General features: G+C 39.4%; 1 protein-coding gene across 2 annotated transcripts in view; it reads left to right on the top strand.

Annotated features, from left to right (window-relative positions):
• The window catches only part of stk32a (serine/threonine kinase 32A), a 59,404-nt gene that overhangs the window by 21,140 nt on the left and 22,244 nt on the right, over positions 1 to 16,020 (top strand). For both annotated transcript variants that reach the window (XM_069145991.1, XM_069145992.1), the window contains exons 5-6: positions 721 to 894; positions 15,372 to 15,409. In XM_069145991.1, the coding sequence (XP_069002092.1) occupies positions 721 to 894; positions 15,372 to 15,409 (212 nt within the window). The remainder of the gene's footprint in view (positions 1 to 720; positions 895 to 15,371; positions 15,410 to 16,020) is intronic.

Genomic DNA, 16,020 nt, shown 5'->3' with positions numbered 1-16,020 from the left:
TCGGAGATCATAGTGTTGACGCACTGATGGAGGATGTTTTTTAAACTGTTTGTTCTTGTCCAACCTTTAATCTTACACATAGGCTTTACACATAGGCTTTAACAAGGTGGATTTCCCTGAGGGGCACAAGGCTGACACGAGTTCAGTTTACACGTATCATTCTCCTTTATTGCTGTTGGGTAAAGGTGCCGTATCTTCAATTTTGCAAAATGTTAAACGCCCTTCAGCTAGCGAACCAACATTTTTTCAGTATGATTTCCCCCCTTTAAAAAAAAAATTCTTTTTTTTTTCAGTATTTGTCTCATCTTTAAACTACGTTATACTGTGTTGTATGTTAAATATAATATGCGATTCATATTTATGGCTGTCTACTCATTTCCAGCCATCACCATAATCTTCTTTTCTCCCCTTATTTCCCTTATCTCCTCTTGTGACTTCCACACACCCACATTTACCTTCTCTTCATCCCCCCTCCGGGGTTTGAATTTGTTATTCATCATTTGTCAACCTGTCTATCATCACCCTTGTTTCCACTTGATATTCAATTTCCACTCCCCCTCTCTCTTGATTGAATGTCTACATCTTCCCTCCACCTGTCTCGTATGCAACAACCGAATCCTGTCCATCCTCTTTTCCAATTTTCCTTTGTCCATGTCCTCGCCTCTACCTGCCATCCCTGTGACCCTGACACTTTTCACACCTGCTTGTCCTTCCCTGCAGGTATTCCTTCCAAGATGAGGAGGACATGTTTATGGTGGTGGACTTGCTCCTGGGAGGAGACCTGCGCTACCACCTCCAACAGAATGTCCACTTTTCAGAAAGCACTGTCAAGCTGTACGTTTGTGAACTGGCCCTGGCTCTGGGATACCTCCGCACCAAGCGCATCATTCACAGGTCAGAGGGTTTCTCATAACTTCCTTCCTCTGAGCCTTTTTCTGTCGTTTAGTTTGCGAATTACTTTTAATAATTCATAGAAGGGTTTTTTGTGTCTATAGAAATAAAACAAGCGGTTTAGACTGGTTGCCTCATTATTTCAGTACGTGCTCCCCTTCTGTCTCTGCCTTGTTTTTAAACACAGTGAGAGCATGAAGTACCCTGTTGTTCTTTTCTCCTTAGCTGTCCACTTCCATATCATTTTTTAATATGACTGCTCCACCACTGTGCAGAAAGGTCAAGAGGTCTTGACATGAAGGTCACACCTGACACAACAGTTTATCCTGAGCTGCAGACTATGGCCATCGTGAAATGCACCATCTCTGTCTTTGCTGCCGCGTTGATGCCTTATCCAATTTGGAAAATGCAGGTTAAGTGCTGTTTAGGCAGAAATATCTGCTGCTATGGCAGAGGCACAGAATCACTGAGCCAAGAAAGGCATGTCTACTACTTTTAAGTTGTTGAAGTGACTCAAAAAGCTGAGGATGTCCTGTTACAGCCAGACATAACTGCCAAAATATATTGAATACACTGAGGGAGCAAATTGTTACAAAATGTAACTAGCTTGCTTGCAATATGACATTTCTACCTAAGAACAAAGCAAATAGTCTTATACAAATACTTCTCCTAATTTGCTTTGTAAAATGCATTTTAAAGAAAGCACATTTTCAAATCTTTTCCTGTCCTACAAGTGTGTCATTGCTGAATGTCATCAGCGTGGGTTGATGCACAGAGCACCAGATTTTGATCCTGGATCCAAAATGCACCTAGTTTTCCCGTGTGTAGTTACTGTACTTCCTGAAATATTGAAATCCTTTACCTCAGTGGCAAGGAAAACTACATCTTCACTTGAAGCTAACTTGTATCAGTGTTTAGTTGTAATTTTCCTGCTATTCCTATTAATGTAAAATGAAAACTTGCTCCATGTTTTCCTTTTGTCTTGACTGAAATGGGCATTTCACAACAGTAATAGCAGCTGTTCAACATCAGTTATTGTCATCCTCACAACTGTGGATCTGAGTTCCTCTTCACTAACACAAACACTGGTTTCATTCACTGGTTAATTGCAATTTTCTCATTTTCCACTCAAGCTGGTCTTGATCTGTTAATGTCAGTGTAAATCTTGTGTAAAATTTTGGCAGATTTGTCACAGTAAAAGTTTCCCTTTTATTGGTTGGCTTTTGGTGGATCTAACATGACAATGACGTAACAGATCGAATTGGGGCACAGTGTTGTTAAGGCTGGGATCTGAGATGGCCATTATTTGAAAGCTTTTATGTGAAATTTCTAAATGAAATGAAGAGCCTAAATCTCTTGGTGAGATTAGGGAATGATTATGGTTTTGGTTAAGTATTGAAAAAGTCAACACTTCAGCCAATAATGTGACCTCTTATTAACTATCAAGAGCCTTTTCGGTGTTTCAATTGGCCGTAAAATCTCTAGACTATACAATAGAAAAACTAATAAAAACAACTGAAGCAGAGCGACCCAATATCTGAGAGTGGTAAGGGCACATACTAATGGGTGCAAGGTTTAATCCCTGGCTGGCTGGACTCTTGCTGCATGTTATTCCTCTGTCCTTTTTCCCCCACATTTGATGTCCGTCTCACCTGTGACTATTTAATAAAGGCAAAAATGACCCAAATAAAAAAAAAAATACACTGGTGAGCGTGATTTTTAGATATGCTGAGATTCTACGTTTATAAAAATAGAATACGAGCAGATAGTAATCAGTTGTATGAGCAATCCAACCTACGAAAGCAGAGAATAATTTACTTTTTACAGTTTAATGATGTTTAAGTACATTTAATACATTTGGACGGGTGCTTGACGAGAAAATGACAACGGCGTCAGTCTGAAACTAGCAAACACTCGCGTTGTGTTTGGTGTGGCTTTGCGTTGGGTGAGATAGAGCACTAAAAGCATCATTGAAGTTCTACTGAAGCATTTAATCTGTTCAATCCACACATACAGTGACCTGCATTTGGTGTTCCTGTCCTCAGAACCAGGTCTCTGTCTGTCACAGGGGACCTGAACAGAGCACAGCTGGACAACCTGCCTTTTTCACACTGACAGCAAAATTTATCAGATGAAAACCGTTTTCATGACATCTCAGCAGTCTTAAATCAGCATGCACAGATTTGATCGATTTCCAACTCCCACTACGGAGGAGGTTTGGAGTCAGTTTGGATTGACACATTTGATAGAATGGGAGACTTTCTGTTCCATCACAGATGAGTGATGGACAGCAGAAACTGCTCTCTGTGTGGATTGGCCTTCGGACCTTCGCCTCCACTCTGGTGACTGAGCAAAGAGGTAAACATAGAAAGAGAGGCCTTCTCAGATCACGACTAATAGGAAACATCACTGCAACAGAGAACAGTAATTTATCAACACCCCCAGATAACAAATTACACCATTTAATGTTAAGCAGGCTACTTGCTCTCGTCCACACTCTTGAACCTCCACATGAAAGCGAGGGAGAGGAATAAATGGGACGGATTAATAATTACCTTTTTCATTCCGTCCATGGAGGGATATCATTTTTTGAATTGTGTTTTCTATTTTAGTCCCGGAGAGGACAGACTTGCCACTTCATGTGCAGGTGTTGGGGGCGTTTGTTTAGACGGAATCAACATCTTTTCAATCTGTATTCATTACTTTCAAATAGGAAGACGGGCTGAAAGTAAATCGCAGCTCATCTCTATGGAAATTGAATATATAATTTCCTTCCTAAGATGTGGACGTGCTGATTTTGGTACGGCAAGTGACAGCATTTGAAGCCTTCAGAATGTGTTTGTATGTGTATGCACCTGTCTATATGTGTGCACAGGCAGGATGTACACGTTCTCCTTCCGCTGGTCTTTGATGATAATTAGAGTGATGATGATAATTACATTAATCACATGCAACACGACGATATGGTAATTATGTGAAGTTTGATCATGACTAAGGCAGAATTAACTTGGCAATAGTTTGTTCCAGATGATGGCTAGATGTCCACATTAGTTACTAAAGCGCGATTTATTGTCATTTTCAATAAAATCAAGATCCATTTTGCAAGAGAGAAGTTCACAACAAGACAAGTCCTTCACCTGAAGCATTCATTGCACACACTAATAAAAACGATCATAAATATTATTTAAAATACTAGTAATACCAGTCCCTCAGGGAGTGTCTCTAACTTCATATATGAGCAGATATTATACACTATGTCCATTATCCAGTATAAAATAGGGATTTTAATCAGGTTTATAGGACAATTAACAAATTTGGTAGTATTTATAATGAAAATACGTGAGGTCTGCTTGTCAGGTGGTCAAATCCCTTTCTTCACATGCTTATGATATTGGATTAGGGGGAGCTGTGTCCAACCATTTCTGTAATTTTTCAAAAACTGCAAACCAACATCTACATGCACATGCAGAGATGAAAAAGTAACACTGAGAATGATTTGAAGGAGAGACTGTGTATCCCCATATATCATGTGTCTTTACTTGACCACCGTTTCCATTTTACTGGTGACTCAGATTTCTTGCTTCACAAGAAATCACAAGCAAATAACTGATCGTCTACCGTACTTGAATATGTGTGCTGCTACAATGCCACATGATGTAGTTGAAAACTTAAATTGAATTTATAACGTTTTTTGTTTTTTTTTCACCGTAGAAAACTCTGTAGGTGGTCTTGGTTTATTTAAACCTGTAGCCTCAGGTGACAAACACAAGTATCAGTTGAGTGCTTTTCCACTTACTCACGACTGGAAATCCCCAAAGGATTCACTGATGTTGCATCTTTCCCCCCCGGCCGTATTTCTTTCCACACTTGAGTGCGGCCAGATGGAAAACCTATCTGAGATGTGAGACCGTCATTGTTTGTGCCATTCTACAGCCAATTTCTAGTCTTTTCTCCTCTATATAATTATTTTGTGCATATGTTTTTTGAGACGCCAAGCTCAGAATATGCTCTCCCTAAGGCGTGTCATATATCCTCTGTGGGGAGTTTGAATTATTAACAACAGACTGAGTCTCAATTAGTTGACATCTTCAGAGACTTGATGAATCTCTCCAAACAAGTGGAAAGATAAATGGCAAGTGTGTGACAGCGGAAGGCATATGCATGTGTGTGTGTGTGTGTGAGTGTGCAAGTTTACATCACCGCAGCCAATTTGACATTAACAACAATTATCTCCGGATAAATCCTCAGGTGCATTTTGAAGCCTCCTGGAATCCTCGTAATGGAAAGACTTGCATGTTGTCAGCCAGTAGACGTTTTAACGAGTCAATATGCCACAGTGTTTAATTTAGGAAACACTCTACCCATTAAGCTCGTTAAGGGACTGATTGTTTGGCTTTTATCAAACTGACAGATGGGTCGCAGCCTCAGAAAAACCTCTGTTTACAGTTAAAGTGGAAATAAATTTTGCGAATCAAAACTATAGAATTTATCCGCTGGTTACTGCTCTTCTCTACGAAACCTCTGGCATCAGGCACTTTTCTGGATTTTGTTTTCCACTACCCCCTTAATGCAGCAATGTTACTATAGCGATGTGACAAGAAACAACTACTGTGACGACACCTTAGACACGACACACGCTTGCGGGGATATTTGTGTTTGTAACTTAACAGAGTAATGTCTGCACCTCCTTAATTGACCATGGCGTGGTTCTCGGGTTGCCATTAATGGAGTATTCCAGTGAATAAAAAAACAAACAAAAAAAACCTGCTGCTGGTATCTGTCCAGTTCAATCATTTAGTAACAATAATAAATGTTTTACTGACTTTCATCTTCAGTTGGAACTATGGGGTGGGACTAAGTATTATAAACAGGCCGGGGAGCACATTGTTGATCTTTTTGTAGAAACGGACCGGTCAATATATTTAGATAAAAAATTTCTTATTAAATGAACTGAGGGTTACTGAGACCCAGCTGTTGCAACAGCCAGCCTATTTCAGCCAAGGAGGATTCTATTTTTCAAGCTCTTATCTATTCTCCCTGTGTCTTCACGCAGTATACTCTGCCTTTCCCCCATAATCTCTCTCATTATCGCTACGCTTTGTCCCCCCCCACACACACCATGTGATATTTTCGCTACCTCCTGTACTTTAATATCTTTCCCATGCTCTACTCTCTTGCATGCTCATTCCTTAGTCTTAGTTGTGCAGGGCCTGTCTCTTTCTCAGAGGGAAATGCACAGGCATAGCTTTGCTTCAAATAATTTATTTGCTCCTTCATCCCTCTCCTCCTCAAGAGGGCTTCTGCCAAGCTGCCAAAAGGGAACAATTGCCTTACTTTACCTAACTGGTTAACTAAAGGTGAAAGGAAGTGGGTCTTCTCATGGATGGTTCTTAAAAAGAAGAGATAATATATAGTACCGCAGACTGCATGTCGGCAGACAAAGTCGTTACTCTTACTCTCCATCAGCTGTTCCAAATGGGGAGCGTTTGTCATGTCTTCAAGTGAAGTATTCTTTATTCATGGAGTGTGTTAATGTTTTATTTCCCAGCAGAGGAAGAAAAAGAAGAACCAGGAGGGAGGGGAGGGAGGGGAGAGAGGGAGGGAGAAATTATATGCTCATATTTCATAAATACAGATTAAGGTGCCAGCTGGTGCCAGCTCTCCGATTTCCACCACAAAATGGTGAATCGAGCATTATCGCTGTAGAAAATCTCTCTCAGCTCAGCCCAGCTCACAACAGCAGATTAGAAGAAGGGAGGAGGTTTGCACTCTGAACATGATAGACTGTTTACCAGCAAGTCTGCTCCAAAAAAGATCCCTAATTGCCTGCTTGTGTATCTAACTCACGTGCCTGCCTGTAGGAGATAAAGACGACGAGAGATTTTGGCAGAAAAAAAGTGTATCCAGGAAGTCACAGAGGCAGACGAGGAGAGGAAGACGGCGATGAAGAGTCAAGAGCGAAGCAGAGAGGGTGGAGAGAGCTGACATTTTTTTGTAACACTCTGAATGTTTCTGACTCGGTGAATTATTCATAACTGGTAATTGTGATGTGAGTTTTGGCCTTGGCTTTTCACTGCCGACTGTCTGCTTGGCGCTCTCCGACTCCCAAACATCAGCCCCGTATTCGACCGGTGACTTGTCAAGCCCAACTTCGTCAAACGGCCCCAACTCGGTATTTGATGATAAATAAAGAATGAACATCTCAGAGCTAAAGAGTTGGTACCGTCATACACACGAAGGAATGTTTACTCGTGTGCATAAAAAAGGCGACAGGTACAGACACACCTGTGCCACGCTCACACTTGTCAGAGCAGCTTTCCTTTAACAGAAAGAAGAAAGACCGAGTGAGAGAAGCAGCAGTTTGTTGGCATGGAGCTGTTAGCCTCTGTGGCTCGAGTTGGGCTTTCAATTCACGTTCAAAGGCAGTGGCTGTCTGACTTGCTCTTCAATCGCTGGTGGGCGTTGGTACTGAGGGATTCTGACACTGTGTGCATCTGTGTGTGTGTGTTTTTGCATATTTCCAGGCAAGAGCTGTGTATTTCTGTGTTCATGTGTGTGCACTGCTTGTTTTGAGTGTGTGATGTAGCAGAGCTTTAGGCTTTCTGGGGCTTCCAGAGCTCCTCGACTCTCCTTTGTGACAGAGAGGGAGAGTCACAATCTCGAAACAGCTCTCCGCTTTTATTCCAGAGTGGGGAAGAGAGCGACTAAAGCAGCAGAGCAATGAAAGAGCCTGTGATTAAACTGCCAGCAATCTATGTCCAGAAAACCAGGAACACCGATTTCACTGTAGCAGCTATGGATTTCTTTTCCTTTTTAATTAAATAAAGACTAACTTAAACATTTTATATGGAAGAAAATAAATCATCAATTTGACATTTTTATCCCAAACCGCAAACCTGTAAAAAAATAAAAAAAATAAAAAAAAATGACATCATGTAACTGGGGCTCGGTATCAGACCTTTAATTCTTTTGTGCCATTTGAAATGTGTCCACAGCACCAAGCATTAAAAACTATGAAGTAACACTGTAATGATTAGACGATTACTCAAAATATTTGCATGGTTTTATTAATTGATTAATTGTAATTTTTAGGCAAAAATGCCAAAAATGTAATTGAATGTGTTTTTGGTTTTGGACTGTTGATCAGAAGTAATTTAAAGATGTTGCTATTTTGAGAACTTGTGTGGGACAGTTTTCACTATTTTACATTTTGGCTAAAACTGTCAGGTAATCTGTAATGAAAACTGCAGCCCTTTGATCCAGTGCCAAAAGTTGGCATTACATCGCTGGAAAAGAAGTCTTTTTTGACAATTTGACCTTCTCTTCTTCAACAATTTGACCTTCTCTTCTTCAATAAAAACATGAAACATAAATTTTAAGGGGTAAAAAAGGGAGAGAAAAAAAACCCCCATCTTGTATAAGTTTGGCACTCATAAGCTGGTATCTTTCATATTCAAAAGAAATCTGACAACATATTCAACTGCCCTAAGCTCCACTGTGGTAAAAAAAAAAAAAAAAAAAAAAAGATCACTGTGTGGACTGATTTTTAGACAGAATGTGTCGTAGTGTTTTTGTCAGCAAATTTGGTGGATTACTTGTCCCTATTATAAGAACATGTCAGAAAAAGTCTCTTATTCTCTAAGAACCTCCCAGGAGCCCTTTCTGCCTCTCAGTTCAAACCTAGTGGAAAGAAACAGTTCTACTTGACAGGTGTGCTTATTTGGTTTCCGCATATGCGAGTCAGCATGTATATGTAGCGTGACTTGCGTGTGTGTGTGTGTGTGTGTGTGCGCGCGCACGCGTGTGTACAAACCTCCGTTCTCAGGCGTGTTGGCCCACTCCAGTATCAGTGCAGTATCATATGACCAGGTACAGGGCTCAGTTACCCCTCTGCCTCTGATAGCAGGCTGTAATGAGGCCATTAGATCCTGCTAATAGCTTGTAGGGCCAGTCAACCGAGAGAAAAGCCAAGAGGATCAGCTTACAGCCACCCTGTCCCTTCGTCCCAATCCTTCATAAGAAACAGCCCCCACTTTTTATCTCCATTGTTCACTTGTTCTACTGCTCACTTCATCCATTTTACCCAACTTGCTCAATTTACCCTTTTAGCTCTATATCCCCCTCGCACCCCCATCTTTCTAGCCTATAAGTTTTCTCACTGAATCTACACTTAAATTTCTCAATGAATCCACTAATAACAGCCCCATACATTCAGTGCTCTCTCATATTGTCACTATTCCTCCTCTGTTTATTTAGTGCTATAGCTCTTTATTTCTCTCACTCAATAAATGTAAAACTGTCTGACTTTATAGCTCCTTTTTAGTCTGACCTGTAAGTCTCAGAACATTTCTTCAAATTCCCTTTCACTCAGTTTGTCTGTATTTTATACATTTACTTTGTATCTTCTTCCGTGTTTCTCTCAGTTCACAGCTGTCAATTCCCATGTAAAGTGCTTTGGAAAATCATGTTTTCTTCATGTTTTACTCTAAGGTGGAAAAAAAAGAAGAAAGAAAAAGAAAATCAGTCAGACTGGGAAATGTTCACCTAAAGAGCTACAATTTAATTAACTATAGCGGTGTCAAAGAATGACACCTCTGATTAGAGATTGTCAGTGCACAGTATTCCTACAGGGTCTGGGTTTACACCAGTTAGACCAAACCTAGGTGACCACACAGTCTCACACTGCTACAGGCTTAATTATTTAAGCACTTCCAAAGTGTTTTTGTCCTGTTTCATCTGAACAAGATTACAGATCCGTGTACGTCTTTCATCTCAAACGCCTTTTTACTATCATCCCGGAAAGTTTATTTAAAGTTGCAAATGCCTGCAAATCAGTAGACACGTCACCGAGCCAAGCGTGCCACCTTCCCTGGCTGCAACAGACCAATATGTTTCTTAGTGCTAATAGATGCTGACATCAGTTATTCCAGGTAATCAAAAATATGACAAACTGCGGCGTGAAATTAGCAAGCGAGCAAGTTCTGTCTCATGTCTTCTGTTTTACGACAGTAATGGATGATAAGCCAATTAGTTGATTAAAAAAACTGTAACGGTGTCAAAAACATACAATTCCCTACATTATATCCAGTATAATTTAGATGATATCTCTGGTAAAGTGCACCTATAGAAGAACACTGAACAGATTTTTTTTTCTGACCGTAATAAAAACCATAATCATCCTGTGGCTGTGATTGTATGGTCCAAAAACAAAACAAAACAAAACAACAAAAAACAGGAATGGATGAATGGGTACAGGAAACGGACATCCTGTGAATATTAGCACTGCTCTTTCAGCTCGGCATCATTACAGAGCAATCTGACCTACTTTTCATTATGAATATTTTTGATAGTACGAGTTTAGTTGGCAATTCCTTGATAATTCTTTTATGCGTGAAAGAAAAACAACATTTTATTCATGAATAAACTGAATGCAACTGAGAAACTGGGAATATTGATTCTGACTGTTAGAATAGGCTTCACGTCCCTGCGGCTGAGCTCATTGAGGATGTCCGAATATATTCATTCACGTCGGTTTTATTTTAAACAAATCTCGTTATTTTTCATTGTTGAACCTATCTTGTAACAATTTAAGCAATTCATAGAAGGGAAATTCTTGCATTTATACCATGGTGTATTTAGAAAAGGTCATGAATAACTTGTCATAGCAATAATCCTAATTTTGAAAAGTATACATACATTGTACCTTTTGTACACACGGTGTCCGATTTGTGTTAAATAGCTTGACCCACAATTTGGGAATGTATTTAAAGAACACATCTTAACTACATCATGCCACCCACATCTCTCTTTAAGAGCAACTTAACACCAAATCCACATTTATTTCAATGGTATTAGTGTAAATGTACAGTCTTTATTAAACTGGCAATGATTCTCTAAAGTGCTGATGGCAGCAGCAAATATTTTATTTGACAAAATGCAGCTGCCCCACCCAGTCTGTCCTATACATCCCAGAGTTCAACTTACCATTCTCACCTTGGAGATGACCCTAATCAAACAGAAATTACCATTACAGTACACGTCTGAGAGACGTACATGTCATGCCCTAAGGCACATCCTCCAGGCTGCTCTGCTCCATTGCTCCCGTATTACTGTTTGCAGACTTGCCAGTGTTAGCTAGTGTTCCAAACCATGGCAGTTTTGAAATTGTAAACAGAGTGTGTTCAAGCTAAAACACGTTAAATAGCTCATTAATGTTGACACCATCACCTCTACCTCTGCATCGCTGACTTTTACCACGCAACACCTCCTGATGAGACTTGCTGCTTTGCTGCTTCTCTTGAGCCAGGTGCCTCGGCCCGTTCTGGTCCTGTGGTTTCACAATGACAGCGTGGCATTTAGTTATAAAAGAGGCTTCCTTGGTCTCACTTGCGGCCTGCTTTTTTTTTTTTTTTTTTTTTTTTAGCAGCGACACATGCCCCTCCTCTCTCCCTCAGTGCCAGCCTTTGAGGCAAATGTCAGCTAATTAAGGGTTACATAGTTGACCTTTCTCACCCCCACCTGGGCCTGCGTCACTCGATCTGCCAAAGCACCCAAGAGCAGAGCTCCATGCTACAGGTTGTCCTTGTCTGCTATAGAGTGTGCCACAAAAAACACACGTGCGCGCACCGACACACACGAAGGACAGGTCAGTGTGGCCTTTGATATGCTAATCATGCTGTGTTCCTATAGGGCAGTAGACTTAATTAGAGGAGACACTAACACCGAGGATGTGTGTTACAGAGCTACAGTCTCCATAATGTAGTGATTCACCAAATCTGGCAAAGAAATTAAAGTTTATACGGCAGTTTGATACCATTTATTGAAAATATATAGACTCAGCCTTGGACTCCTGGTGACCTGATATCTTTGCCTTGATTGGATGTTCTCATGCGTAAACATGCAAGGAGGACTGGAAACTCCCATATAGCCAGTCCACAATATATCAGAGTACAGCTGAGGACTTTTCCTGTTAAAAATAATAAATGCTAATCAGCTATAATCTCATTTTTGTGTGACCACAGATTATCCCGGATCCATATGTATGAATGACGGTATGTTCAGAGCAGATTTTGCTCTCAGCTTGATACACTGGAAGTGTAAAGACCTGCAGGTGTAAGAGTTATTGTTTGATAACAAAATTGTTAAATACCCTCTCGTTTGTGAGCCTTTACTGCAGAAAATCCACCACTTTCATAACACTGCATCTCACTTTGACTCCTATTGCTGCTAATATTGGCCATTTTGTTCCCTAAAAATCTGTATGGTGTAAGATTATATTCCAACAAACCACGTATCTACCAACGGAACGTTATACAAAATGACCCAACCCTTATTTTAACCCACAAAACAAGGTTTGCCTCATTCCAAATCAAGTCATGTTAAAAAAAACAAGTAAAACATTTAAAAAAAATATCATTGTGATGTTCCCATCCCAGGTAATGCGCACGCAATGGGCATGTCTCAGATGTCTTCAATTGGTCAGGTTGATGTCAAAATGAATGCTGCATTTTATCATCAAGCACAAATGGAACATTTGAGAAGGGCTCTGAATATTGAATATCGTTTCTCAAGTTCAAAGCATTTTTAGAACTGAGGGGATACGTTCCAGAGACGAGAGAACAGAGAGGAGATGAGGACACACTGTATCCTTCCACACTTTTAGTTTTGGTCTGCAGCCATACAAGAGCATCAAATGCACTGGAATGCACAAGAAGTCATACGACCTAGGATAGGATGGTCATTATCAGAATATGACAACGTCTAGTATTTAATGTGTGCCTGTCTGCACTGCTAAGAGTTTACACCGATGCAGCCATAACATTAAATCCACTGGGGTGCAACACTAAGAGACTGTAATTTGGGGTGCAGTTGAACTGTACTGGGTTATACCGAGAGGTGTTCCTAATAATATGTACCTCCCCCCCCCCCCCCCCCCCTCCAGTACAGTTCAACAGCATCATGAATTACAGTCTCCAAAGTTACCATCAAAATAAACCACCATCTCTGTCACTCAGATTGAAAAACAACGTAACAGATGGGATTATTTTCTGGTGAGATTATATTTTGATTATGGCTTATCGTCGTACATTTCTGTGTGTGTTAGCACCCACCGGGGTGAAACACGTGAAACTCAAAGATGTTTCTAGGCGCTTATGATGGTCTGAGCTGCACAGGCAATGTCATGGTATGAAAAAAAGAGAAAGCTAACAGTGTCAAGGACAGATAAAGATCAGTGAAAATAAGGAAAAAGAGGAGAATAATGCTGCATTGAATTTAACAAGGGGCCAGGAGGGACATCAGTGGGCACTGGACTGTTCTTTGAAGTGGTTGATTATCATCAGGGACCTTGGTATCATTGCCTTCATGTCACTGTGTGGGAATCCACAGTCCGAGTTTCTCTGTAATCTGTTAAAATTCACCCTCCTTCCTATTAATTGACGTTCTATGGTTCTATGGTGGTTATTCAATAGACAATCTCCAATGCACTTTTCTCTTTATTGGAGAGAAGAAGGGACAGTTTGGAAAGGGGTGTATGTATAAACAAATTTGTGAAATCAGAACCAAAAAATATCACCTTTACAAATACAGAGGAATAAAAAAAATAATTGAAATATTGATAAAGATGCTATTGTCTACTTAAAAAGCAGTGTATGATAGAAATATCTATACAAACATCTATATGTATATAAAATAAAAAAAAATGTATTAGAATCATTTTTCCTGTACACCATACTGTATCTAATACAATTTACTCATACAATCTCTCCAGATTAAAGTCTTAAGGACATCTAATAATGTTTCAAAGAACAGACTGCTCCAGCCCAATGTAGTGTACCATTTGGGCCTTCAGAATGCTGTGTAGATGTATGTGGCATCAAACAAACATAAAAAATAGGTGCAGTGAAAGAAACACCTGTGAGAAGACAGTAAAAAAAACAAACATGGAAGATAAAAAAAAAACAGCAGAAGCTGTGACTTTGGGAAGAGTCACAGTCGACACCTGTTCCTCCTCTCGGGTGTCTCAGCAACTCCCACAACTTTACCTGCTGTTCTCCCTCGAATGTATTAGACATTCATTTGTTTTTGTCACACACCTGGTGCAACACTGGTGCAACAATCAGCCATTTTAAAGTTTCAATCTGAAGTATTATATGTCCCTTTTATTGTCATTCACTGAAGTGAAATGATTCAACACAATAGCCAACCAGGCTTTTACATTTGATGACCTGTGCATTCAGTTTTAGGTATTACACTGATGCACGGCAAGTGTTTTGTTTTTAAGGCTTGCAGAAATGTGGTTTGTATAGAATAACAGAGTAATTAATACGAGCAATCTAACCTGCCTGGCAGGACAGACAGAGACGAGAGTGCCACCTACGGAAACTCAAATGTCGTCAGCAGCCGTGAATGAGACATCAGACTACAACCCACACAGTTGTATTTACAGGTGAACTGTGGGAGGTGCAATACAAACCAAAGCTTTGTTTCCTTATCATAGACAATATTTCAACAAACTAAAGTCAATAATTTTGTAGATTACTACTTTAAAGCAGATATTATTGAATATTTTCCCTGACTGGTCTGATACGGACACTAACTGAAGGTAATGAGTTAAAATGATTGTCTAATTTGGACAGAAGTTGGAGGTGTGATGCCTGATGTTACCATTAATGAGTTTTCATACTTGAACAGCTAAGAAGATTGTTTGTCAGTGCATTCAATGTATTGAAAAACTAACTTATTCTCTTTAAGTGTTATGATCTGTGTCTCCTGTGGTGAAATCATCTTGAAGTTTGCGCAAGCAAAACTCTCCATCTCTTATTTCCTACATTTACTTTAACTGATAGGGTGGCAGATCCAGGTCAAAGTCATTTTATATAATAATATAATCTGGTTGTTAAAAAAAATAAGCAATCGTGTTGTTTGACACCCACAGGCACAACATTATGATGTAGCTTTATAAAAAATAGTTAGGGAAATCTCTTTCGGATCATGAGAAACTATCTTAATGAAAATGTGTGCAGTGATTTAGAGGAACAAGAACAGACGAGTCCAGAGTTAAGGCCATTTTAGGCCCCACTTTACATTCAGCTAGCATTGTGGTACTTGCATACAAAAGTGCACACACCAAAACTACCCTGGACTTCTCAGCTTTAAATGATCAAACGTTTAAGTTAAAAATGACATAATTGTAGGTAGTTTTAGGTAAAAACAATTCATTCTAAAGTTACCTTCTCCTATTCTTGCTTTACATATTTTACTTTACTGTTATCTTTACTGTTGCACTCAGGTTGAAGCTAAAATTGGCATTTCCCACTTTTGCTTGTTCTTCAAACAGTAATAAATTGTAGTTATTTAAAAAAAAAATTGTACAGATATTACATAAAAAATAAAATAAAAAGACTTTCTGCTCCTGATTTTGCTTGTTACACAAAAAAAAAACATCCTAATTCCAGTGTACTCTCTGTTTCCCCTTTCAGAGACATAAAGCCTGACAACATACTACTGGATGAACATGGTAAGACATCTTTTCTAATTATATTTCTAAACAATTCATATAGGAGTAATCAAAGTCTAAAAATGCTATAATACAATTTTATAAGGTTTTATAATTGTTTTTAACATACGTAATGAAAATTTTAATTGACTCAGAGACCTAACTTGACTCATCATCCCAAATTCAAGACTTAAACGCGTCTGACTAAGGATTTCACCAAACCTCCAACCTCTGGGATCACTTTTGCATATTTCACAGCCGTTACCTGGATAGGCCTTGTAGCGCAACGAAGAAAAATACCTCATATCGTAATTTATTTTGGAAAAATGCAACACAGAGAAGGTCTGCACAAGTTACTTTAGATTTTGTATTGTTCAAACTGTCAGTCTGATTAGGTTGAAGCATTGTGACATTTAGATGGTAGTTTTTTCTTCTAACTATTGGATGAAATAAGATTGAGTGATACAACAGGAGTTTGAACGACAAGGTGATATTCATCATGTCTCCTCTCTGTTGTAAGCGAAAATCCTGCTCTGAATGATTGATTGAGTCTCATCTTAGGTTTTAGTGTCAGTCTTCAGTTCAACACAAATAGAAAAAACACGTATGCACACACATACACAGAGAAAAGA

Source organism: Embiotoca jacksoni, unplaced genomic scaffold (genome assembly GCF_022577435.1).
Source record: "Embiotoca jacksoni isolate LCO1_2020_lvr unplaced genomic scaffold, fEmbJac1.0.p SCAF_13, whole genome shotgun sequence".
Lineage (NCBI taxonomy): Eukaryota > Metazoa > Chordata > Actinopteri > Embiotocidae > Embiotoca > Embiotoca jacksoni.
This window is presented reverse-complemented; position numbering and strand designations above follow the sequence as displayed.